This window comes from Monodelphis domestica, chromosome 1 (genome assembly GCF_027887165.1).
Source record: "Monodelphis domestica isolate mMonDom1 chromosome 1, mMonDom1.pri, whole genome shotgun sequence".
NCBI lineage: Eukaryota > Metazoa > Chordata > Mammalia > Didelphimorphia > Didelphidae > Monodelphis > Monodelphis domestica.
Window position 1 is genome coordinate 475,874,112 of NC_077227.1, and position 23,356 is coordinate 475,897,467.

Genomic DNA, 23,356 nt, shown 5'->3' on the forward strand with positions numbered 1-23,356 from the left:
ATTCACTGGTGAATCCATCAGGCCCTGGGGATTTTTTCTTAGGAAGTTCTTTGATGGCTTGTTGGATTTCAATTTCTGATATGGGATTATTTAAGAATTCTATTTCCTCTTCTGTTAGTCTAGGCAGTTTGTATTTTTGTATATATTCATCAATTTCTCCTAAATTGGTGTATTTATTGCCATATAATTGGGCAAAGTAATTTCTAATGATTGCCTTAATTTCATCTTCATCGGAGGTGCTGTCCCCCTTTTCATCTTTAATGCTGGGAATTTGCTTTTCTTCCTTCCTTTTTTTAATTAGATTAACCAGTACTTTGTCTATTTTGTTTGTTTTTTCAAAGTACCAGCTTCTTGTCTTATTTATTAAATCAATAGTTCTATCACTTTCAATTTTATTAATTTCTCCCTTAATTTTTAGGATTTCTAGTTTGGTTTTCTGCTGGGGGGTTTTAATTTGATCGCTTTTGAGTTTTTTCATTGGCATTTCCAATTGATTGATCTCTGCTCTCCCTTGTTTGTTAATATAAGCATTCAGGGATATGAATTTACCTCTGATTACTGCTTTGGCTGCATCCCAAAAGGTTTGAAAGGATGTTTCGCCATTGTCATTTTCCTCGACGAAATTATTAATTGTTTCTATGATTTCTTCTTTAACTAAACGGTTTTGGAGTATCATATTGTTTAATTTGCAATTGGTTTTAGATTTGCTTTTCCATGTACCATTACTAATCATTATTTTTATTGCCTTGTGATCTGAGAAGGCTGCATTCATTATTTCTGCTTTTCTGCATTTGTGTGCTATGTTTCTGTGACCTACTGTATGGTCAATTTTTGTGAATGTGCCATGTGGTGCTGAGAAGAAGGTGTATTCCTTTTTATCCCTATTTATTTTTCTCCATATGTCTATTAATTCTAATTTTTCTAAGATTTCATTCACTTCTTTTACCTCTTTCTTATTTATTTTTTGATTTGATTTATCTAAATTTGATAATGGTTGGTTTAAGTCTCCCACTAGTATGGTTTTATTGTCTATTTCTTCCTTCAATTCTCCTAGTTTCTCCATTAGAAATTTGGGTGCTATATTATTTGGTGCATACATGTTGATTAATGATATTTCCTCATTGTCTAGAGTCCCTTTTAACAAAATATAATTACCTTCCCTATCCCTTTTGATTAGGTCTATTTTTGCATTGGCTTTATCAGATATCATGATTACCACTCCTGCCTTCTTTCTATCAGTTGAGGCCCAGAAGGTCTTACTCCATCCTTTAATTCTGACCTTGTGGGTGTCAACCCGCCTCATGTGTGTTTCTTGAAGACAACATATGGTAGGGTTTTGGATTCTAATCCATTCTGCTATTCGTCTACGTTTTATGGGTGAGTTCATCCCATTCACATTCAAAGTTATGATTGTCATTTGTGGACTCCCGGGCATTTTGATAGCCTTCCCTAATTCTAACCTTTTCTTCTTCGGCTCTACCTCTTAGTCCAGTGATTTACTTTGAATCAGTCCCCCTTGTCCCCTCCCTTGATGTTTCCCTTTTTAGTCCCTCCCTTTTTGTTTCCTCCCCCTCCCTCCTCTCTTTCCCTCCCTTTTTGTTCTCCCTCTCCCCCTCCCCCCCTTGGTTTTCCTTTCTCACTACCCTTGTTGGGTAAGATAGAATTCAAGATCCCAATGGATCTGGATGTTTTTCCCTCTCAGAGTTGATTTCCCTGAGATTGAGGTTTAAGTAAGAAACCCCCCCCTCTCTTCCTCTCCTTCTTATTGGAGTTTTCTTCCCCTCCCCTTCCCATGTGAATCTTTGTGTGAGAACGATTATTCTATCTGGTCTTTCTTTACCCCCTATTTATGCATTACATTTTCCCCACATGTTAGTATACATAGATTGATATAAATGTAGTCCTTATAGAAGAGAGTTTGAGTAAAAGAAGAAGGTAACATTTTTCCCCTTTCCTTAATATTTACCTTTTCAGGTATTCCTTGCTCTTTGATTTTCGGTGTCAAACTTTCCACAGAGCTCTGGTCTTTTCTTTGCAAAAAGTTGGAAGTCTTCTATTTTGTTGAATGCCCATACTTTCACTTGGAAGTATATAGTCAGTTTTGCTGGGTAGCTGATTCTTTTTGGAGACCCAGCTCTCTTGCCTTTCTGAAGATCATGTTCCATGCCTTACGATCATTCAGAGTAGAACTTGCAAGGTCTTGTGTGACCCTGATTGGCATTCCTTTATATCTAAATTGTCTTTTTCTGGCTTCCTGTAGGATTTTTTCTTTTGTTTGATAGCTTTGGAATTTGGCAATTACATTCCTGGGAGTTGTCTTTTGGGGGTTTAGTGTAGAAGGTGTTCTGTGAGCTCTGTCAGTGGCTGTATTGCCCCCTTGTTCTAGAATCTCTGGGCAATTTTCTTTGATTATATCTTGTATCACCATGTCCAGTTTGGTGTTTATTTCTGGCTTTTCTGGGAGTCCAATTATTCTTAAATTATCTCTTCTCCCTCTATTTTCCAGATCTGTCATCTTGTCGGTGAGATATTTTATGTTCTCTTCTAATTTCTTGGTATTTTGGCTTTGCTTTATTAATTCTTGCTCTTTTATACGATTGTTGTCTTCCAGCTGCCTGATTCTGGCCTTTAAAGCCTGGTTTTTCTTTTCAGTTTCATCATACCAGTTTTGTAGATGTGTGAATTTCTTTTGCATTATTTCCAACTTTTCCTCCCAGAAGGCTTCCATCTTTTTGGTCATTTCTGATTCAAATTCTTCATAGGTTTGTGGAGAGTTTCCATTTCCTTTGGAAAGTTTTGGAGCATTTTCTTGTATATCATCTTCTATCTGCTCTGTATTTTGTATTTTGGCTCCATAGAATGTGTCCAAAGTCGCCCCTTTCTTCTTATTTTTCTTGGGATTTTGGGGCTTCTGTGCTTCTGTGGAGTTTGCCATCTCTGAATGGGGAGGATTAGCTTTTCTTATCTCTGTCTGGTGTTCAGAGGCTTTAGTCCTGGGCAGATTGTCGGTTCTATGAGCTTTCCCTGGGTTAAACTGCATATGCCTCACTGGAACTGGAATGGAAGGGTCAGACCACGAGGCCACACTCTCCCCTGGCTCTCTGGGTTGGGTTGCTTTCCAGAAGTTGCCTTCAGAATAGCTGGCCGTGAGGCTGTTTTGTCCGCCTGCGGGGGAATGGGCTGCAGCTTCCTGGAGCCCTGAGGGCAAGGACTTTCACTGAGACTTGGATATCAGGATCCAGCCCGTGAGGCTGTCTTGCCTGCCCTGAGGGTTGCTGTTGTTTCGATCCTGCTCTCTGCCTGGGGAACTCCGAGGGCAGTGACTTTCACTGGGACTCGGATAGAAGGCCCTGAGGGTTACTGTTCCGAGGACCCTGCTCTCTGAGCCGGGCCGGGCTGTGGCTTCCCGGAGCCTTGGACTCTGCGCTCCTACCCCTTAGGTCCGAGTGATCTCGGGTTCTGGCTTTTGAGTGGGGTGGTACCTTTTGATCTGGGTCCAGGTCCAGGAGGAGGGTTCCCAGGGTCTGTGCTGTTGATCGTTTTGAATTTCGGCGCCTTAGGAGCTTATAGTTTGAGATTGGTTGGGAAGGGTTTTCCGGAGATCTGAACTTTAGCTTTCTCTAAGCCGCCATCTTAACTGGAAGTTCAGAGTCACTAAAACCATTTCTAATAAGGGAATCTTGAATGTTTTCCTAAAAAGATCATAGGTCTTGTGCATTGTAGAAAAATAGATTACTTCACTCTCCAAATTTTCCCCAAAAATAATTAAAATAGTTCCTCTGAGTAAACTTGAACTTTCTAAGGGCAAAAATAGTTTAGAGTCAGGAAGAAATAATCATCCAACACAATGCAGCTTGGAAAAATGCTGGGAAGGCTCTCAGTGGTGGTCTGACATTGAATAAATAGATGGCAGGATTTAAAAGTAGCTGTATGGGTGCAGCTTCTGTTTCTGAATCTTCAACCAACTGACTGTGGGAAGGAATGGTGTGGACAGCTGACTGGGAGATTGTGGGGCCTAGGTACACTGACCAGACACCCTCTCAGGCTGTGACTGCAGAGGAAGAAGAGGAGCAAAAACACCCAAGTAAGTATACCTAAAGGGTGGTGATAATCCTAGGAGAACCAGGACAGAGAGGTAAAAATAAGGCTCATGGTTTCTGAAAAGAATTCAGAGAATAAGAGCATTGAAGGTGACAGTGTGACTGGTGACCCTATAATATAGAAATTAGAAGAACCAAAAGGTCAAAGAGCCCCAGAAAACTCAGAAAATAATAAGAACTAATAACTAAATAGCAAAAACAAACAAACAAAAAAAACTAAACCCAATATTCACATAAAGTTAACAATTCAAAAATAAGCCCCTAAAAATTTAAAAAAAAAAGTAAGCAAAAGAGAAAGAACTCAACCATATAGGATTACTTGGGAAATAAAGATCAAATTCAAAAGACTGTGAAATTAAAACACTCATTTCTGAAACTTCAAAGAAAGATATAAAATAGGAACAAGTCCCCAAACAGTTCTTATGTGAACAACTTTAAAAAACAATTGAGAAAGGTCAAAGAAAATATAGAAAAAAAATAAAAACATTGCAAGAAAATCAAGAAGACATTTTTAAGTCTCCAAAGAACCATGTCTTGATGAGCAAAATTTAGGCCAAATTCTCCAATGCTGTTTGTCCTTCACAGATCACATTCTAGAAACCAACTCAGAATGTATCTGTGGTCCTTAGGTATAGAATAGGAGCTTCATGTACTTCACCTGCTCAAGAAATCAGAAAGCAAGGTTCTATCCTGGTGATGGAACTTTTCTTTCAACAAATCTTAAACTAATCAAAAGGCATATGTAACTTATATCCAGTTAGAAGATTAGTCTATGCAGCTCCTTTTTTTTCCAGGTCAAAAACTACTCCAGACTCTCAGAGATTTGTCCTTAATACTAATTCAGGGTTATTAGAAAAGGTAAATGGGGGAAGGATAAAGTCCTTTGCAATGGAGAGGTGAAGAGTCTTGTCCAAAGTTAAGTGAGGAAGAGAATTGGATCTGAAAGTCAGATACCCTAACTTCTGTCTTGTCCAGTATACTTTTCATGATACAAGACTTGAGGAATGTCTCTAAAAAAAGTTCACAAAATAAGTCACAAAAAAATAGGCATGTGGGACTGGTAGTGTTGGTGAGGTTGTCATGAAGTTGCTGATTTATAATTTGTTTCTCTAAGTAAAGAACTTTTGAAAACTTCCTTAATCTCCTTCCCATCAATAATGCTTCAATTATTAAAACTCATGAGGGATATAGAAAAGAAGAAGAAAAGAAGTTTTGTTGATTCTTTGGATGGATTTTAATTAATAGTCATTGAAAAATCGGCAAGGCATGGTGCTTCCAAAAATAACATGCTTTTCCACTTCTCCCTTCACTCCTATTGCTCTGTTGTATAACCAACTGTGGTATTGTGCAAAGGAGATATCAGTTTTCAATCTCACATTGATCTCAAGATATAAAGAGAGGCAGATTTTAGAAAAGAATCACACATATTTTTCAGCAGCTTCATAAGGTGATTGACTAAAGAAAAGACCCTGTAAAAGTCTGTCAAGATGAAGATCCTTTTCCTCACCATAGCACTAAGCCTGTTCACCATCCTACAAGCTGGGCCCTCAATAACTTCTGAAAATATGTTTAAGGTGAGACTTCATTGGGAGAACTTAGAGATAGGAGGGAAGGATATATGTTAGCAAGAGGTTGTCATTTCAAAATTAGGACCCCACTAGGTTCTTTTCAGAAAAATATGGAGTTTTAATAACCCATTCTGCAAGAGATGGCAACTCAAACTATGGGGCTCTACTAGAAAATATTGAATTAACTCTATGGGGAAAGGCAGTGCAGGGAATAGATGTCTGATCAAGGATTTTACTCTTCTTTTGCTTTTTTTTTACTTTATTCACTTTGTCCAGAGCAAAGTGGAAATTGGGGGGTATTAACAGTCCAAATAAGTTATATTAGAAAGAGAAATTGGGTCTCAAAGGATTCAAAGTCACAGTCTGCAAGGATTTAGTTTGTGGGTTTAGTGCCAAATCTTTTTTTCAAATTGGGTCATATAATATTTAGGTGAATTTCATAGGTTTGAAAACTCAAGTCTAGCTCTTCCAAATGCCTTCTTGTTTGAATATTCTACCACCAAATACACCATGGCCCCTAATCAAATCAGGAATTAACTAAGAAAGTTTGTGAAGAGGAGAGAAGTCCCTCCTTTATTCCTCCTTCGAGTTCTGAATGCAAATTATATTTTTTTCAGGATAAATACTATATAAACTCTATTGTGTCAAGCATGGAATTGTTGGAGAATATCAATGTGACCATGTCACCCTTGACCTTCTCCCAATTTAAAGATGGTAACATGGAGGTCACACTTACCAGCAAGTAAGTAGCCAGAATAAAAACAAAGTCTTCTCAAAATTTTTATTCATTGTAATCCCTTTTCAGGCCCACAATTGGAGCCAAAAATCCTACATCCTCTTCTCACTTAACCTGACCACATTTCATAGTTATAAGTTTTCAAATATCAATATTAGTTTTATTTTACCCCCATTGGAGTAAAATGCTTACTTAGCACCAATTCGTTGACTTCTTGAGTCACTGTCTAACTGCAAAGTTCCCACATGGGCTCAGCCCCCTTCTAACTTTTCCTCATTTCCCTATTGATGCTTCCATCCCATGATATTCATGACATCTTAGATTATACATTTCAGTCTACTCATACCATCTATCTATCACCATTTCCTTTGGGGTGTGGGTTTTTAAATTAATAATCAATAACTAAATATTATATTTTATACATTTTTATTAATAATAACTAAAACAAAAGTACTGCCTGACTTCAGCCCAGTCGCAGGTCCAAGAGAGCATGGGAGGACTATACATCCACTTAAATACCAATAAGGTGATCTTGCCAACGTGGAAACACAGGAGAGATTATAGGGAATTTTGGGAAATACTAAGAACTTCTGGGGAATGAATTCAAAGGTTCAATATCTCCATTTATACAGGGGTGCCCTGTGATTTTGATTCCTTAGAGATCATGGTGTTCTATCATTCCTGCCTGACAGTCAAAAGATGGATGGGAAATCACCTAGTTCTTTATCAATGGAAATAATCAGACACAGATTGATCTGTTTCTGCTTCATTTTCCTTCACTAAGAAATGATTCAGGAGCGAGGGAACCAAACCACCTTTTTAGATTTTTGATGGCATTACTTCTTACCTCCAGTAAAACTATTCATATGCATTCTGTTTTTCAGGACTTCTGGCAAGTGTGAAGAAATGAAAGTAAAATTGAAGAAAACAGATGATCCCATGAAATTTAGTGTAGGTGAGTCAAACATGCCCCATTAAAGGGACTCTGTTTGATGAGAAATCACAACCTGATACTAGATCCCAGAGATTACCAAACCTGGAACCTCTCTGTATCCCCAGAACTGAAAGGCTGAGTTTGTCTGACAATACGTAGTGACTTGGGCAGTTTTTTCCATGACGTGTACTGGATTGACCAGTGGGTTTGTCTTTCTTCAGTGATGATTGACCATATAACTTGGCCCAAGTTGGTTTAGGGTAGCAAAGTAGGCTAGGCAGCTGCTCTCATGAACTGTATTAGAAAAAAGAAAAAAGAACACATACTTAGAATCTCTATCCTGGTTTGAAGCTCTGGGTCTGAAATTTCCACCATTAGATATTTCCTTAGGTAAAGGCATTGAGTAAAGACTATTGTAAGGAATCTTATGAGAATTCAGAAAATGTAAAAAGCTAAAGTGTACATTAATATGTGGATACCAAGAACATAGGGGTGCTACTCAGGGGAATGTGCAAAGGAGTACTGCCATAACACAAATGTATGCCTGGAAACCTAACATTAGAGGCACATGCATGGAAGGAGTGAAATATTCTAAGAATAAACTTAAATTATGTCAGATTTTTTTGTGAGAGCCAAGATGGATTGATCCATTTACACAATGGGCAGACTGGGTCATGAATCATATCCTAGAGCCCATGTTTGGTGCTCATTTACTCAATCAATCAATATTTATTCAAGTCTGGTAGGGAAAGAATTATGCTATTCAATAACTAAGGGGTAAAGTTCAAGTAAGTTATCATCCCCTTCAAAGGGTGTAAACACTTAATTGACCTTCAACCTGATTGTTGATTGTTTTGTATTAGGAACTCCCAGTGAAAAAACTTTCTGAGTCAATGTAGATCAGTATTTAGTTTCCAATTTATAACATATGAGAGTCACCCAGGACCCTGAGAGGTTAAAAGTGCTACTCTAGCTAACAGCCAAGTATGATTTTGAAATGGGACATAAAGTTGGATCTACCTTACTCCAAAGTTAGGACTCCATCTATTATACCACAGTTCCTCTATTACTGTGTGTAAATCTTTGAGCTTCTGTTAATCAATTTGTAACAAAAGGGGTAAGATTAGATGTTCTTAAGGTTCCTGAAAAACCAGTCATTGGATCCTGTGGTCTTATAACAAACAATATTAAAGTATAAGTCCATAAGCAAGGTGCAAAACAAAGTACTATAGGAGGTTGATGGGTAAATTTTCCTGCTGAGGACATTATACAACACTCTTTTAGCTTCCTAGCTCTCCTTGCTGCTTACCAGGAATAGTGAATCTAAAGCTGGTCTCAGATTCTTCCCAAAGACTATTTTCCAAGGGAATTAAAGATGCTAAAAGTATATCTCCTTATAACTTCTTACAGATGAGGGCAAACGTGATGTGTATATAACTAAGACATCTGTGCCAGATCATTGGATTATCATTTGTGAGGGTGAGCTCCATGGCAAACAAATCAGAGTGGCCAAACTTGTGGGTAAGTAGCATGTGATTCTGTGAATCCCAGCAAAAGAACAATGTCATTATGTAGGACAGCTGTTAGAACCTGCTCATCTGGATTCCCCCCAGAGATGGGGGCTGAGGGAATTACTTCCTGTCTTGGAAATTTTTTCCTCTCATCCTATCCATTTTGAAGTTGATACAAATCAAAGTCCAGGAAAGAGGCCACTAGATTCCATGAATTAGAATTTGCTGGCTGCCTGTTCAATAGTTAGTTAGATCTTATTAAGAAACTTTTTTAGTTGCAGATGCTGATTCATTTTCTCCTTAATGAGTCAGCACAGGGGAAATTCTGCTTCAAATAAAGGAGTTGGAGGAGGGAGAGAGAAAACCTGTATCTGCATCTTCATGCCTGACTCTTTTCCTCCATCATATTTGTTCAGATTTTAGAGTATTTGAATTCTTTCATTTTGTACAACTGTGGAAGACATATATGGATTTTTTTTCTGTAGAAATGATGGTCCAGACAGCATTTGAAGCAAGGAATTTGTTGGCAGGAGATAAAGAGAAATAAACTTTTCAACTCCCCTAAGTTTTTCCCTATTCTTTCTACTTTCAGTCTCACTTCCTAGGTGCAAAAACCAGCAACTTTTCATAAAAAAAAAGACAGCTATTAGAGTGACAAAAATCAGAGAAGGATCTAGTTACAGACAATAATTTATCTGTTCTGATCTCTTTCTGCAGGTCCAAACACATATGCAAACCCCTTAGCAATGAAAGAGTTTAAAGAGTTCATCAAAAAGGAAGGACTTGGTGATAAAAGAATCATCTCTCCCAGTCAAGAAGGTAACCAGAAGAGAATTTTGGCTGTGCCCTGCCCTGTATCTTCATCCCCTATCTTGAACCACCTTCCCTTCCCTGTCCATTCTGATTATTTCCTCCCCTTAGAAGCTGTTTTATCCTAACTTCTTAGTAAATATCTAATTGCTTAAACCATTGTCTAGTATGGGAGCTCTGTGGAAGGAGGTGCTTTTTGCAAATAAATGTATTTAAACATGTCTTTGTTTCTGCAGAGTCTTGCACTCCTGAGTAGGCTTAAGGTAAGTGATCTTTAAAAATTTCCCAAGCATCTTCCAGAATTTTCTAGAATTCTACATCTCACCTGGACATTAAGTGGCCCCTTGGCTCAGCTTACCCATAGCAAGGTGAACTTCCCAACCATGAATGAGGGATGGATGACAATTTTTTTAAACATCTTTCAAATAGTCTTCATCCTCCCCCTGGATTTCTGTGCAATGTTTGCATATACCTTTTTCCATACATCTTATACCCCAGCAGTGGGCCCTGCTAGCCCTTGGGAATATATCACTTCTACTACCTTATTCATTTCCAAGAACCCATCATTGATTTTACCTTTGGTATTTTCTAGGAGGAGATATTATCTTCAACCTCAGAATCAAGGATATCCAGGAAATCCCTGCCATCTCCTCAGATGATTAATAGCTCCCTCTGTTTGGTTCCTCTCCTCAGCCTCCTCCTTTGCTTTCTAATATTTTCTTCCAGTTATACATAAATGTATGAAACAATCACTTATGACTCAGACTCTTTTTTTTAAGGGTTTACTGGGGGCAAAGAAATGAGAAGTGGGAGACAGTTAGATAAAGTACACTTGCCTGGAAATCCAAGTATCTTGAATTTCCAAAGGTTGAGAGACTAATTAATGGTTTCTACAAGATGTGGTCAAAAGTTCCATATGTTTCAAAACAGCTAATTAAAAGGTGAAAATTAAGATAGTACATAGTTTTTAATTAGAGTAATAACTATAGCAACTGGGTTTATGTTCCAAAACATCAAAAGTGAACACTTGAATCCCTTAGTAGTGGATCATGTGCTTAGTTCTACAATAAATTTGCAAACATTAATTTTCAAAACAGTAAGTTAACAGAGGGTGAGAAAAAGAAAATTTTGTTTTTCTTCTCTTACTGCTATTGCTAGCATTTTGATTGCAACACTAAATAATATCAGTAATAATGGACATCCTTATTTAATTCCTGATGTTATAAGGAAGGCTTCTAATTTAATCTCCTTACAAATATTGTTTACTAATGATTTTAGGTATATATTTGTTATCATTCTAAGAAAAAATACATTTATAACTACAATTTCAAATATTTTAATAGGAATTGTTCCAGTATTTTGCAAAAGCTTTTGTTTCTATTTATATAATTATAATCTTTCTCACTTTTGTTGTTATCAATTATCTTAAGAAATTTCCTTATATTAAACCATCCCTACATAACTGGTAATAATTTTTTATTCATAATATATAAACTTTGGGTCACATTGTTACAGTATCGATTTTTGCTTCTATATTCATTAATGAAATTGGCCTATAGCTTTCTTTCTCTGTTTTTGATTTTCCTGGTTTAGTTATCAGCACCATATTTGTTTCATAAAAGAAGTCTAGCAGGACTCCTTTATCAGTTGTTCTAAATAATTAATTTTAATACTGGAATTAGATTATCTTTAAACGTTTGTTGAATTCACTTGTAAATCCTGATGCTTTTTCTTAACAAATTCATATCACAAGCCATAGTCTATTCAATTTCTTTTACTAAAATAAGTCTATCTAGATATTTTATTTCCTCCTCAATTAGTCTAGGCAATTTCCTAGGCAATATACTTCCATTTCTTTTCATTGCTAAATTTATTGGTATATTATTAGGCAAAATAATTCCTAATAATTGCTTTAATTTCATCTTTGTTCTTAAAAAAAAGCCCAAACCCTTACCTTCCATCTTGAAATCAATACTGTGTATAGATTCCAAGGCAGAAGAGTGGTAAGGGCTAGGCAATGGGGGTCAAGTGACTTGCCCAGGGTCACACAGCTGGGAAGTATCTGAGGCCAGATTTGAACCTAGGACCTTCCATCACTAGGCCTGGCTCTCAATCTACTGAGTTACCCAGCGGCCCTCTCATCTTTATTCTTTTTTTTTTAAAATATATTTTATTTGATCATTTCCAAGCATTATTCGTTAAAGACATAGATCATTTTCTTTTCCTCCCCCCCACCCCCCATAGCCTACGCGTAAATCCACTGGGCATTACATGTTTTCTTGATTTGAACCCATTGCTTTGTTGATAATATTTGCATTAGAGTGTTCATTTAGAGTCTCTCCTCTGTCATGTCCCCTCAACCTCTGTATTCAGGCAGTTGCTTTTCCTCAGTGTTTCCACTCCCATAGTTTGTCCTTTGCTTATGAATAGTGTTTTTTTCTCCTGGATCCCTGCAAATTGTTCAGGGACATTAAACCACCATTAATGGAGACGTCCATTTCGTTCGATTATACCACAGTGTATTAGTCTCTGTGTACAATGTTCTCCTGGTTCTGCTCCTCTCGCTCTGCATCACTTCCTGGAGGTTGTTCAAGTCTCCATGGAACTCCTCCACTTTATTATTCCTTTTAGCAAAATAGTACTCCATCACCAACATATACCACAGTTTGCTCAGCCATTCCCCAATTGATGGGCATTCCCTCGTTTTCCAGTTTTTGGCCACCACAAAGAGCGCAGCTATGAATATTTTTCTGCAAGTCTTTTTCCTTATTGTCTCTTTGGGGTACAGACCCAGCAGTGCTATGGCTGGGTCAAAGGGTAGATATTCTTTTGTCGCCCTTTGGGCATAGTTCCAAATTGCCCTCCAGAATGGTTGGATCAGTTCACAACTCCACCAGCAATGAATTAATGTCCCTACTTTGCCACATCCCCTCCAGCATTCATTACTTTCCTTTGCTGTTATGTTAGCCAATCTGCTAGGTGTGAGGTGATACCTCAGAGTTGTTTTAATTTGCATCTCTCTGATTATAAGAGATTTACAACACTTCTTCATGTGCTTGTTAATAGTTTTGATTTCTTTATCTGAGAACTGCCTATCCATTTCCCTTGCCCATTTATCAATTGGAGAATGGCTTGATTTTTTGTACAATTGATTTAGCTCTTTATAAATATGAGTAATTAAACCTTAGTCAGAGGTTTCTATGAAGATTTTTTCCCAATTTGTTGTTTCCTTTCTGATTTTAGTTACATTGGTTTTGTTTGTACAAAAGCTTTTTAGTTTGATGTAGTCAAAATTATTTATTTTACATTTTGTGATTCTTTCTATGTCTTGCTTGGTTTTAAAGTCTTTCCCCTCCCAAAGGTCTGACATGTATACTATTCTGTGTTTACCCAATTTTATTATGGTTTCCTTCTTAATGTTTAAGTCACTCACCCATTTTGAATTTATCTTGGTGTAGGGTGTGAGGTGTTGATCTATTCCTAGTCTCTCCCACACTGTCTTCCATTTTTCCCAGCAGTTTTTGTCAAATAGTGGATTTTTGTCCCAAAAGCTGGGATCTTTGGGTTTATCGTATACTGTCTTGCTGAGGTCGCTTTCCCCCAGTCTATTCCACTGATCTTCCTTTCTGTTTCTTAGCCAGTACCAAATTGTTTTGATGACTGCTGCTTTGTAATATAGTTTAAGGTCAGGGACTGCAAGGCCCCCATCATATGTGTTTTTTTTTTCATTATTTCCCTGGATATCCTTGATCTTTTGTTCTTCCAAATGAACTTTGTTATGGTTTTTTCTAAATCAGTGAAGAAGTATTTTGGGAGTTCCATGGGTATGGCACTAAATAGATAAATAAGTTTGGGTAGGATGGTCATTTTTATTATATTAGCTCGTCCTATCCATGAGCAGTTAATGTTTTTCCATTTGCTCAAGTCTAGTTTTAGTTGTGTGGCGAGTGTTTTGTAGTTGTGTTCATATAGTTCCTGTGTTTGTCTTGGGAGGTAGATTCCTAGGTATTTTATTTTGTCTAAGGTGATTTTGAATGGGATTTCTCTTTCTAGTTCTTGCTGCTGAGCTGTGTTGGAGATATATAGAAAAGCTGATGATTTATGTGGGTTTATTTTGTATCCTGCAACTTTGCTAAAGTTGTTGATTATTTCGATTAGCTTTTTGGTTGAATCTCTAGGATTCTTTAAGTAGACCATCATGTCATCCGCAAAGAGTGATAACTTGGTCTCCTCCTTGCCTATTTTGATGCCTTCAATTCCTTTATCTTCTCTAATTGCTACTGCTAGTGTTTCTAGTACAATGTCAAATAGTAGAGGTGATAATGGGCATCCTTGTTTCACTCCTGATCTTATTGGGAATGCATCTAGTTTATCCCCATTGCAGATGATATTAGCTGATGGTTTTAGATATATACTGTTTATTATTTTTAGGAATGAACCTTCTATTCCTATGCTTTCTAGTGTTTTTAATAGGAATGGGTGTTGTATTTTATCAAATGCTTTTTCTGCATCTATTGAGATAATCATGTGGTTCTTGCTAGTTTGCTTGTTGATGTGGTCAATTATGTGGATGGTTTTCCTAATGTTGAACCATTGAATTCATCCCTGGTATGAATCCTACTTGATCATGGTGAATGATCCTTCTGATCACTTGCTGGAGTCTTTTTGCTAGTATTCTATTTAAGATTTTTGCATCTATATTCATTAGGGAGATTGGCCTATAGTTTTCTTTCTCTGTTTTTGACCTGCCTGGTTTTGGAATCAGTACCATGTTTGTGTCGTAAAAGGAGTTTGGTAGAACTTCCTCTTTTCTTATTATGTCAAATAGTTTGTATAGTATTGGGATTAACTGTTCTCTGAATGTTTGATAGAATTCACAGGTGAATCCATCAGGCCCTGGGGATTTTTTCTTAGGAAGTTCTTTGATGGCTTTTTGGATTTCAATTTCTGATATGGGATTATTTAAGAATTCTATTTCCTCTTCTGTTAGTCTAGGCAGTTTGTATTTTTGTATATATTCATCCATTTCTCCTAAATTGGTGTATTTATTGCCATATAATTGGGCAAAGTAATTTCTAATGATTGCCTTAATTTCATCTTCATTGGAGGTGCTGTCCCCCTTTTCATCTTTAATGCTGTTAATTTGCTTTTCTTCCTTCCTTTTTTTAATTAGATTGACCAGTACTTTGTCTATTTTGTTTGTTTTTTCAAAGTACCAGCTTCTTGTCTTATTTATTAAATCAATAGTTATATCACTTTCAATTTTATTAATTTCTACCTTAATTTTTAGGATTTCTAGTTTGGTTTTCTGCTGGGGGGTTTTAATTTGATCGCTTTCGAGTTTTTTCATTTGCATTTCCAATTGATTGATCTCTGCTCTCCCTTGTTTGTTAATATAAGCATTCAGGGATATGAATTTACCTCTGATTACCGCTTTGGCTGCATCCCAAAAGGTTTGGAAGGATGTCTCGCCATTGTCATTTTCCTCGATGAAATTATTAATTGTTTCTATGATTTCTTCTTTAACTAAACGGTTTTGGAGTATCATATTGTTTAATTTGCAATTGGTTTTAGATTTGGTTTTCCATGTACCATTACTAATCATTATTTTTATTGCCTTGTGATCTGAGAAGGCTGCATTCATTATTTCTGCTTTTCTGCATTTGTGTGCTATGTTTCTGTGACCTACTGTATGGTCAATTTTTGTGAATGTGCCATGTGGTGCTGAGAAGGTGTATTCCTTTTTATCCCTATTTATTTTTCTCCATATGTCTATTAATTCTAATTTTTCTAAGATTTCATTCACTTCTTTTACCTCTTTCTTATTTATTTTTTGATTTGATTTATCTAAATTTGATAATGGTTGGTTTAAGTCTCCCACTAGTATGGTTTTATTGTCTATTTCTTCCTTCAATTCTCCTAGTTTCTCCATTAGAAATTTGGGTGCTATATTATTTGATGCATACATTTTGATTAATGATATTTCCTCATTGTCTAGAGCCCCTTTTAACAAAATATAATTACCTTCCCTATCCCTTTTGATCAGGTCTATTTTTGCATTGGCTTTATCAGATATCATGATTACCACTCCTGCCTTCTTTCTGTCAGTTGAGGCCCAGAAGGTCTTACTCCATCCTTTAATTCTGACCTTGTGGGTATCAACCCACCTCATGTGTGTTTCTTGAAGACAACATATGGTAGGGTTTTGGATTCTAATCCATTCTGCTATTTGTCTACGTTTTATGGGTGAGTTCATCCCATTCACGTTCAAAGTTATGATTGTCATTTGTGGACTCCCTGGCATTTTGATAGCCTTCCCTAATTCTAACCTTTTTCTTCTTCGGCTCTACCTTTTAGTCCAGTGATTTATTTTTAATCAGTCCCCCTTGTCCCCTCCCTTGATGTTTCCCTTTTTAGTCCCTCCCTTTTTGTTTCCTCCCCCTCCCCCCTCTCTTTCCCTCTCCCCCTCCCCAACTTGGTTTTCCCTTCTCCCTACCCTTGTTGGGTAAGATAGAATTCAAGATCCCAATGGATCTGGATGTTTTTCCCTCTCAGAGTTGATTTCCCTGAGATTGAGGTTTAAGTAAGAAAACCCCCCCTCTCTCTTCCTCTCCTTCTTATAGGAGTTTTCTTCCCCTCCCCCTCACATGTGAATCTTTGTGTGAGAAAGATTATTCTATTTGGTCTTTCTTTACCCCTTATTCATACATTACATTTCCCCCACATGTTAGTATACATAGATTGATATAAATGTAGTCCTTATAGAAGAGAGTTTGAGTAAAAGAAGAAGATAACATTTTTCCCCTTTCCTTAATATTTACCTTTTCAGGTATTCCTTGCTCTTTGATTTTCGGTGTCAAACTTTCCACAGAGCTCTGGTCTTTTCTTTGCAAAAAGTTGGAAGTCTTCTATTTTGTTGAATGCCCATACTTTCCCTTGGAAGTATATAGTCAGTTTTGCTGGGTAGTTGATTCTTGGTTGGAGACCCAGTTCTCTTGCCTTTCTGAAGATCATGTTCCATGCCTTACAATCATTCAGAGTAGAACTTGCAAGGTCTTGTGTGACCCTGATTGGCATTCCTTTATATCTAAATTGTCTTTTTCTGGCTTCCTGTAGGATTTTTTCTTTTGTTTGATAGCTTTGGAATTTGGCAATTACATTCCTGGGAGTTGTCTTTTGGGGGTTTAGTGTAGAAGGTGTTCTGTGAGCTCTGTCAGTGGCTGTATTGCCCCCTTGTTCTAGAATCTCTGGGCAATTTTCTTTGATTATATCTTGTATCACCATATCGAGTTTGGTGTTTATTTCTGGCTTTTCTGGGAGTCCAATTATTCTTAAATTATCTCTTCTCCCTCTATTTTCCAGATCTATCACCTTGTCGGTGAGATATTTTATGATCTCTTCTAATTTCTTGGTGTTTTGGCTTTGCTTTAAAGCCTGGTTTTCTTTTATAGTTTGGTCAAACTGGTTTTGTAGATGCGTGAATTTCTTTTGCATTATTTCCCACTTTTCCTCCCAGAAGGCTTCCATCTTTTTGGTCATTTTTGATTCAAATTCTTCATGGGTTTGTGGAGAGTTTCCATTTCCTTTGGAAGATTTTGGAGCATTTTCTTGTATATCATCTTCTATCTGCTCTGTATTTTGTATTTTGGCTCCATAGAATGTGTCCAAAGTCGCCCCTTTCTTCTTATTTTTTCTTGGGATTTTGGGGCTTCTGTGCTTCTGTGGAGTTTGCCATCTCTGAATGGGGAGGATTAGCTTTTCTTATCTCTGTCTGGTGTTCAGAGGCTTTAGTCCTGGGCAGATTGTCGGTTCTATGAGCTTTCCCTGAGTTAAACTGAATATGCCTCACTGGAACTGGAGTGGAAGGGTTGGACCAGGACGCCACACTCTCCCTGGGCTCTCTGGGTCGGGTTGCTTTCCGGAAGTTGCCTTCAGAATACCTGGCCGTGAGGCTGTTTCATTGGCTTGCGGGGGGGGGGGGGGGGGGGGGGGCTTTGGCTTCCCAGAGCTCCAGAGGGCAGGGACTTTCACTGAGACTTGGATATCAGGATCCAGCCCATGAGGCTGTCTTGCCCACCCTGAGGGTTGCTGTTGTTTCAGAGGACCCTGCTCTCTGAGCTGGGCGGGGCTGCGGCTTCCCGGAGCCTTGGACTCTGCGCTCCTACCCCTTAGGTCTGAGTGATCTCGGGTTCTGGCTTTTGAGGGGGGCCGTACCTTTTGATCCGGGTCCAGGTCTAGGAGGAGGGTTCCCAGGGTCTGTGCTGTTGATTGTTTTGAATTTCGGCGCCTTAGGAGCTTATAGTTTGAGATCGGTCGGGAAGGGTTTTCCGGAGATCTGAACTTTAGCTTTCTCTAAGCCGCCATCTTGACCGGAACTCTCTCTCATCTTTATTCTTGATAAATTCACTATTCTTACTTTTGTTGCTAATGACTTGGTTTTCTTCTCTCTTTTAAATCATATTAAGCAACAGTTTTTCATAAAAACAACTCAGTGTTATTTATTAATTCAATGGTTTTCCTAAGTTCAATTTTGTTAATCTCATCTCTAATTCTTAGGATTTCCAATTGTGTATTTAATTCATTATTTTAATGTGTTCTTTTTCTAGTTGTTTTTTTTTTACTATATACTCAATTCATTAATCTCTTCCTTATTTTATTGGTTTAAGACTTTAGAGATACACATGTTCCTCTAATCACTGCTTTTTTTCTGTATCGCATAGGTTTTGGTATGTTCTCTCATTATAATTTTTAAATTAGTATTTTTAAAAATATTTTTCCTTGATTACATATTTCTTGTTCTCTCCCTCACCTCTTCCTATTCCCTTCCTGAAGCTGACAAGCAATTCCACTAGGTTATACATGTATTGTCACTCAAAACCTATTTCCAAATTATTCATTTTTGTAATACTCTTTGTTAAATTTAAATGTGGTTGGGACTTTGAATAATATTTTTATTAGGTGGTCGCCAGGGATTTAATTTCTAAATTCCAAAATTAATTACTAAAGTAAAAGGAATTTATGGTAGTTTATTTACAATATTTACAATAGAAGGAAGATATTAAGGATAGATACAGAGAGAAAACTCTGGCTTCTTCTGATACCATTTAGAATCTCTAAGCCCCAGCCAGGGGAAGAGAATTTCAAGAAGATGGGCCTTATCTGAAGACTTCATGCCTCCAGAAAGGCGTGGTCACTAAGTCTCTTAGAATTTCTAAGTCCCAGGCAGGGGAAAAGAAAAGCAAGTCTACTAAGTCAGCCTTTCACTCACCAACTGTGACAGTCTAAAAGAAGTCTGGGTGTCTGCCTGCTAGTTGCTTCTCTGAGGCAGTGCTCAAATCTACAAATGACTGTCTGAATGTCTGAATCTGAATAAATGATCCTTTGCTCCAAGTTCAGGTGACTAACTGTCCTCTTTAGTCTTTTTTCCTCTATTTAAAGACCTTTTTCTCTTATGTCACCTCCTCTAAATTTTCACATCTACCAATCACAGCAGACGCTTTTCTCCAAGACTGCCCATTCTTTAGTTCTCACCTTCTCTGGTTAGATTATATCTTTTTGGGTTGCTTAAAACCTCTTTTTTTAAGTACACCTTTTGTAGTTACTTAACACCTTTTTGTGGTTAATTCACCTTTTGTAATTACTTAATGCCTTTTTGTAGTTAAAATCTAAAAATAGATTGTAGATTAAAATTCTAGTTTCACTATAAAATAAGAGCTAGGTACCTTCATTATTACAATCAGGAGATTACAATTTTTATCTTCACAATAAAGACAGTTAAGTATCTTCACTAAATCCAATCTTCACAATCCCCTCTGATGAGCATTGGGAGACTAGTCTCCCCATCGATCATTTTACATAATCATCTTGTAGTCCTAAAGCACTTCTAATTACAAATGTATACAATACTTTATTTTCTAAGAGGAAATTACAATAGTTAGAGATAAATAGAAAAGAGAAAAGCAAAACCAATGTTTTGTTAGGCACATTGACAAAAAGCCAAAATTAGGGGGCAGTTCCCTCTGGCATAAAAGTGTACATTTTACAGTAAATGTTCAATCCTCTTTTGTTCAATCGATTGCACCCAAAAGTTCATTCTGGATATTCTTGATGCAGTGTAGGTTTCTGTAAGCATCTTTTTTCAAAGAGTTCATTCTTCTGGGATCAAGGAGTTAGCAAACTTCTTTTCTTGAAATTCTTCTTAAACAAAATTTTAAATTTTTGATTTTTTTATAAAAAAGAATAAAAATACAATACAATCCCCCCCTGAAGAGGGTGTTTATAAATCAGATCAACTCAAAATGTTTGAGTTATGGGTGTATGAGTCAATTGTCAAAAGAAAAAATCAAAAACATAAAAGAAAAATAAATAAATGGAAGAAAAAATTAAACTTTGAGAGAGAAAAAAATTCAAAATTCAGAATCAAAATATCAAAAATTATGTATATAAAATTTCTGAATAAAAAAATAAATTTATAACAGGCCATTGCTATTAGAGTCCAATTAAAATAATTTTATTTTATCCCTCAAGTTTGTAGGACAGAATACAGTAATATTTCACTTACTCATTTGCAGCCAAGACTACAGGAAGTTGTCATACTATAAGAGATAAAAAAGAAACTAGAATTTTGTGTAAAAATGGAAGTGTCATTTTCTGGCCTCATATTTCATCATTTCTCAGGGATAGGGGAGCCAGACTAGCCAATTTTTAGGTACTTTTATAGAAAGTATTTTACAAGGAGTGTAGTTCAAGTCCTGCTTCTTAAAATATATCAAGCACTGCAACCTCAAGTTTCACACTATGTTCAAGTCCTTTTATATTGGTATAGAAGTTTATCAATCCCACATGGATTGGTTTCTTTTGACCTGTGTGCTAAAATCTTTTCACAGAGATTGCTTATTTTTATTCCACGTTCCCTAGGCCCTGACCTGTTCTGTTTTAATTCCCAGGACTGATTGCTAACCTGACACTATTTAATCCTCCCAAATTACTTTGTAATATGAAACAGGTCTTCTGAGTAGCTTCAGGGTGAACACTTTATGGCAGAGTTCAACCCTAGTAGGGTCAGGCCAGAATTGGCTTCTGGCCTTCCCCACATAGACAGTTTGCACAAACTAGCTGGTCAAAGGTCTTCTGAGTATACAGGTACTTTCAGTATGCAGGAGCACTTATAATTTTACAGTAAGGAAGGGTTTCTCCAGTCAGAAACAACAGATGTATAGATATTCAGTTCCAGGGTTTAGGAACCAAATCTCCTCAGCTTCAGAGAGAGAGGAAGTTTTAGCTCCAGACAGCCCAAGAGACAGGCAGTCTAAGAGCCCCTAGTAACTGCTGGTATTCACTTTTTAATCTGTTCTCTGTATTCCAGAACTCTTGTCCCTTCATTTCTAGCATGTTCTTGGGTCCAGCAAACCTCTCTCTTTGCAAAATCTCTATCACATGCAGCAAACCCATTCTCTTCATCCCTTACTACACTTTCTAAAGTCTCTTCAGAGGCAATCATCTTTCCCCTTTGTCCTAGAGCCAAAATAAAAAAAAAATCAGTTCTCCCAGGAATCTTGTCTCCCTTCAACTGTACTCACTCATATGTGTTCTCTCCTCTTCCTCCTCAGTCATGGCCTGCGAGGGTGTCTAATCAGTGCACATTGTGACAGAAGGTTTGCACATAAAAAAGTGCCAGACTGAAGAGTTTGTGGATATGCTTACCTCAATGGGGGAGGGGTCCCAGGAGGTCTGGGATATTGAGAAGACAGAAGATTCTGCCTGAGATTTCAGTTGGATAGCTCTCTCAACCTTGAGAAACCCAGGAGGAGAGGTCTGGCCAAGCCTTTCTCCTGGAGATATCCATCTTTTTCCTCTCCTAGTGACTGGACATTGTCTCTTCCCCCCTTCCCCCTCGCCCAAATCCCAAACTAAAGGAAGTTTGAAGAAGACATTTTGAGCCTTTGACAAAACTTTACCTCACAGCTCCTGGTACCCTGGGTCTGAACTGTGGCCAAGGGGTATAAAAATTAAATTAGTCTCTAGTAATAGAAATATTATATTTTTGAGGTTTATTAAGGATTATTAGAAGTCAAGGAATAAAGAAAATACAAACAAGAAAACCACATGCCTAGGGCTGATTAGACCATTCAAAACCCTCCCACTTAGCTTACTCACTACATCCTTGCAAATAGAAGAGTGCGAAGTAGGCATTGCTGCCAGTTAAATACCAATTGTGATCTCGCCAACATGGAGACTCAGGTGAGATTATAGGGAATTCTGGGAAATACCAAGGACTTCTGGGGATTGAAGTCTAGGGTTTAAAATCTCCATTTTACATTCCCCATCTGAGGCCAGAGGAAGACTAGTCTCTCCACTGGGTCTTGAAAACATACCAACTTTGAAATTACAATAATTTGGGGATAAGAGGAAAAGAGAACAAAACCAATAATTGTTAGACACATTGAGAAAAAGCCAGTTAGAGCGCAGTCCCCTTTGGCACCAAAGTATACATACAAACCCCACACAGTTCAGTTCACCACATCCCACAGTTCATTCTGGATCTTCTTGTGGGGTCTGTGGAGGCATCTTCATGGTGTCTTCTCTAAACAGTTTAGTTTCTGGATTCAGAGAGATAACATGTTTCCTAACCTAAAATTACTCTCTCAAGGAATTTAAACTTTGCAATTTAAAATAATAATAATAATATTTTTAATCCCCCCCCCCCCGGAAGAGAGTGATTGAAAAACACAGGGATCATTTAGGGATGCATGGATGAGTTATGAGGTATATGAATCAATTGGCAATAGAAATTTAAAAAACATCAGAAAAATCCAAATAAAAAAAGATAATGTCTGGGTGAAATATAAACTATCAAATTCTCATGTGTAAAAATTATAAGTAAAGGAAAAATAAATCTATAACAGGTCCTTGAATCAGGGCCCAATTAAAATTATTAAGCAATGATGCATTTACCCAGTCAGTAGCCAGAACTACAGAAAGTTGCCACATTATGAAAAACAGAATGGGGACTAGACAATAGGAGCCAGGTAGGTGCCAAATTTTGGTACTTGTCTGTAAGTATTTTCTTGAAGAGTGTGGATACAAGGAAGGCCTACGTCTTAATGTATGTTAACTGTTGCAACCTCGAGTCTCACATTAGATTCAAGTCCTTTGTATTGGCTTAGAATTTTCATCAACCCCATTGGAAATGGTTTCTTCTTTTTTGACCTGTGTGACCTGTGCACTCTTTTGGCACAATTCAGGTTTAGCTTTATGCTTCCTTGGCCTTATGCAATGGCTCTTTTGTATATCTTGTCCTGGAATCAGACAGAATCATTAAGCAAAGTCCCATAATTTTTTTAAACAATTGGTGGCATCATTTTTACAGTCTCAAGCTTTTGGAGCATGCATTGACATTATAGAAAATATATTTTAAACTTATATTACTGTAAATCAAAAAAGTTAAAGAAAATCTTAATACTGGTGATATGTGCTTCAAATATAAAAAAGGAGAGAGAAAATAAAAAAAACTGAAAAAGTATATTGCACATGCAAGCAAAATATAATAATAAAAGATTAAATAATAATAATAAAATAGTTTTTAATGTTAAAACAGTTTTTAAATTAAAAAATATAGTTTATAATCATTGATACACTGTGTCAGCGAAATGTAGAATACAAGGTTTCTCACCAAAATGAGATCCATTTCCTCTTCA

General features: G+C 37.1%; 1 protein-coding gene across 1 annotated transcript; it reads left to right on the plus strand.

Annotated features, from left to right (window-relative positions):
• The first annotated feature begins 6,298 nt into the window (after window positions 1-6,298).
• Window positions 6,299-10,400, plus strand: LOC103098204 (late lactation protein B-like). Its single transcript, XM_007475365.3, has 6 exons — window positions 6,299-6,410; window positions 7,289-7,359; window positions 8,749-8,859; window positions 9,567-9,668; window positions 9,896-9,922; window positions 10,252-10,400. Exons 1-5 carry the CDS (start codon window positions 6,319-6,321, stop codon window positions 9,913-9,915), a joined length of 396 nt encoding a protein of 131 aa, XP_007475427.2. The 5' UTR covers window positions 6,299-6,318; the 3' UTR covers window positions 9,916-9,922; window positions 10,252-10,400.
• The last annotated feature ends 12,956 nt before the right edge of the window (window positions 10,401-23,356 follow it).

What these genes read in the sequence shown, in the direction of transcription:
- LOC103098204 (XM_007475365.3), top strand. Translation starts at nt 6,319, where the DNA reads ATGGAATTGTTGGAGAATATCAATGTGACCATGTCACCCTTGACCTTC. An exon ending in GAGGTCACACTTACCAGCAA is followed by an intron (nt 6,411 to 7,288) that starts GTAAGTAGCCAG and finishes TCTGTTTTTCAG; the next exon opens with GACTTCTGGCAAGTGTGAAG. An exon ending in CAGAGTGGCCAAACTTGTGG is followed by an intron (nt 8,860 to 9,566) that starts GTAAGTAGCATG and finishes CTCTTTCTGCAG; the next exon opens with GTCCAAACACATATGCAAAC.